We start from the raw sequence: 2,174 nt of genomic DNA, 5'->3' as shown, positions 1-2,174 counted from the left end.
AAATCAAAATCGTGAATCGAATCGAATCGTGAGTTGAGTGAATCGTTACATCCCTATGTATTATTGTTAAATATTATTATATAACAAATTATAATACTATATATTAAATATTACTAATTGTATTACATTTTATTATATTACATATACATTTTACATACATAAAAAAATTTAATATATAATATTATATATACTAAATTTCAATACTATATATTAAGTATTAATGTAGTATTATTAATAATTTAGTAAAGCATTAATTTAATATTATATATTACATATTAAGTATTACTATACATACACACTCTACATTTCAACAGTTTAGGGTCGTTAAGATTCTCTATGCTCGCCAAGGCTGCATTTATTTGATAAAAAATACAAAACAATAAAATAAAAAAATTGAAACCGTAATAATAAGGATCAATTTACTGCATCCTTGATGAATAGAAGTATTAATTTATTTATAAAAAATCTTACTGACCCCACATTTTGGCCAGTTCTGTATATACAATACATATACACTATAATATAATAAAATATTCAATAATCAACTAGCCAGTTGTTGGTTGACTAACCTTATAATTCGTTGGGCGGCGTACTGGTGTAGGTTACGAAACTGGGCTGACATGTTGGCTAGGGCAGCCAGGCAGTTCGTGTGGAGGTATTTATCCTAAAGCAGGGGAAATCAATAAAACCATGCATAAATAATTTGTGTTGTTTATTCTCGCAGGGCAAAACAGAATGAAATGACTCCATTTTACTTTGAATATAAAAACCCGCTCTGTTCATTGGACTCCCTGGACTGAATATATTCACAGATCTAATATAAAACTTCAGCAATCTTGTAAAACTCATGAGCTGGTTGCTGTGAGTCTCGCTGTTACATAATAAATTTGCATGTGCCCACAGCCAAAGATCTGGATATTTATGGAGCTTCACGTGACTTTTTGTCACTGGTTCTGGTCTCACCCTGGTCCGTGTCATGTTGAACTGGATGGTCCGAATCACAACCAGGATCAACAGGCTGCCCAGAGAGATCTCCGTTAGAACGCGCTCAGTATACCAGGAGATGTTCTTCAACATCTGAGAGAGAGAGAACAGAAAACAACAATAACTAACAATAAATACATGAGTTGTTCCTCTATTTAAAGCAGGGTTTTATTGCATGCTAAATCTAAAACTACGATGAAATCTGAAAATATGAAATGGCTTAAATACTGAAATCTGCTTAAAAGCTAAATCAAACAAAGCTAACAGCCACTAAATGATAAAGTTGCTAAAAATGGGCATCCAAGATGTAGATGAATTTGTTTCTTCATCAGATTTGGAGAAATGTAGCATTCCATCACTCGCTCAGCAATGGATGCTCTGCAGTGAATGGGTGCCGTCAGAATGAGAGTCCAAACAGCTGATAAAAACATCACAATAATCCACAAGTAATCCATAGCACTCCAGTCCATCAGTTAATGTCTTTGAAATGAAAAGCTGCAAAACAAATCCATTATTAATACATTTTTTAACCATTGCTTCTGGCTAATATACGAGTCCTCTATCCATAATATTATTTCCTCCAGTGAGCAAAATTGATGTTAACTGATGGACAAATACTTTTATTCGTCAAGGATGCTTTAAATTGATCCTTATTATTACTGTTTCAATTTTTTTATTCTATTGTTTTGTATTTTTGATCAAATAAATGCAGCCTTGGCGAGCATAGAGAATCTTAATGACCCTAAACTTTTGAAATGTAGAGTGTGTATATACACTCACCGTCCACTTTATTAGGTACACCTGTTCAATTGCTTTGTAACACAAATTGCTAATCAGCCAATCACATGGCAGCAACTCAATGCATTTAGGCATCTAGATGTGGTGAAGACGACTTGCTGAAGTTCAAACCGAGCATCAGAATGGGGAAGAAAGGGGATTTAAGTGACTTTGAACATGGAATGGTTCTTGGTGCCAGACAGGCTGGTCTGAGTATTTCAAAAACTGCTGATCTACTGGGATTTTCACGCACAACCATCTCTAGGGTTTACAGAGAATGGTCCGAAAAAGAGAAAATATCCAGTGAGCGGCAGTTGTGTGGACGAAAATGCCTTGTTGATGTCAGAGGTCAGAGGAGAATGGGCAGACTAGTTAGAGATGATAGAAAGGCAACAGTAACTCAAATAACCACT

At 34.4% G+C, this 2,174-nt stretch overlaps 1 protein-coding gene across 1 annotated transcript in view; it reads right to left on the bottom strand.

Annotated features, from left to right (window-relative positions):
* dym (dymeclin) overlaps positions 1-2,174 on the bottom strand; it is a 92,429-nt gene that overhangs the window by 52,081 nt on the left and 38,174 nt on the right. Inside the window, exons 12-13 of the mRNA XM_016470263.1 lie at positions 964-1,077; positions 570-664 (exon numbers count right to left, since the gene is read on the bottom strand). Coding sequence (XP_016325749.1) covers positions 570-664; positions 964-1,077 — 209 coding nt within the window. The remainder of the gene's footprint in view (positions 1-569; positions 665-963; positions 1,078-2,174) is intronic.

Source organism: Sinocyclocheilus anshuiensis, unplaced genomic scaffold, assembly GCF_001515605.1.
Source record: "Sinocyclocheilus anshuiensis isolate Anshui unplaced genomic scaffold, SAMN03320099.WGS_v1.1 scaffold708, whole genome shotgun sequence".
Classification (NCBI taxonomy): Eukaryota; Metazoa; Chordata; class Actinopteri; order Cypriniformes; family Cyprinidae; genus Sinocyclocheilus; species Sinocyclocheilus anshuiensis.
Note: the sequence above shows the minus strand (reverse complement) of the source record. Positions and strands in the feature narration are given on the sequence as shown.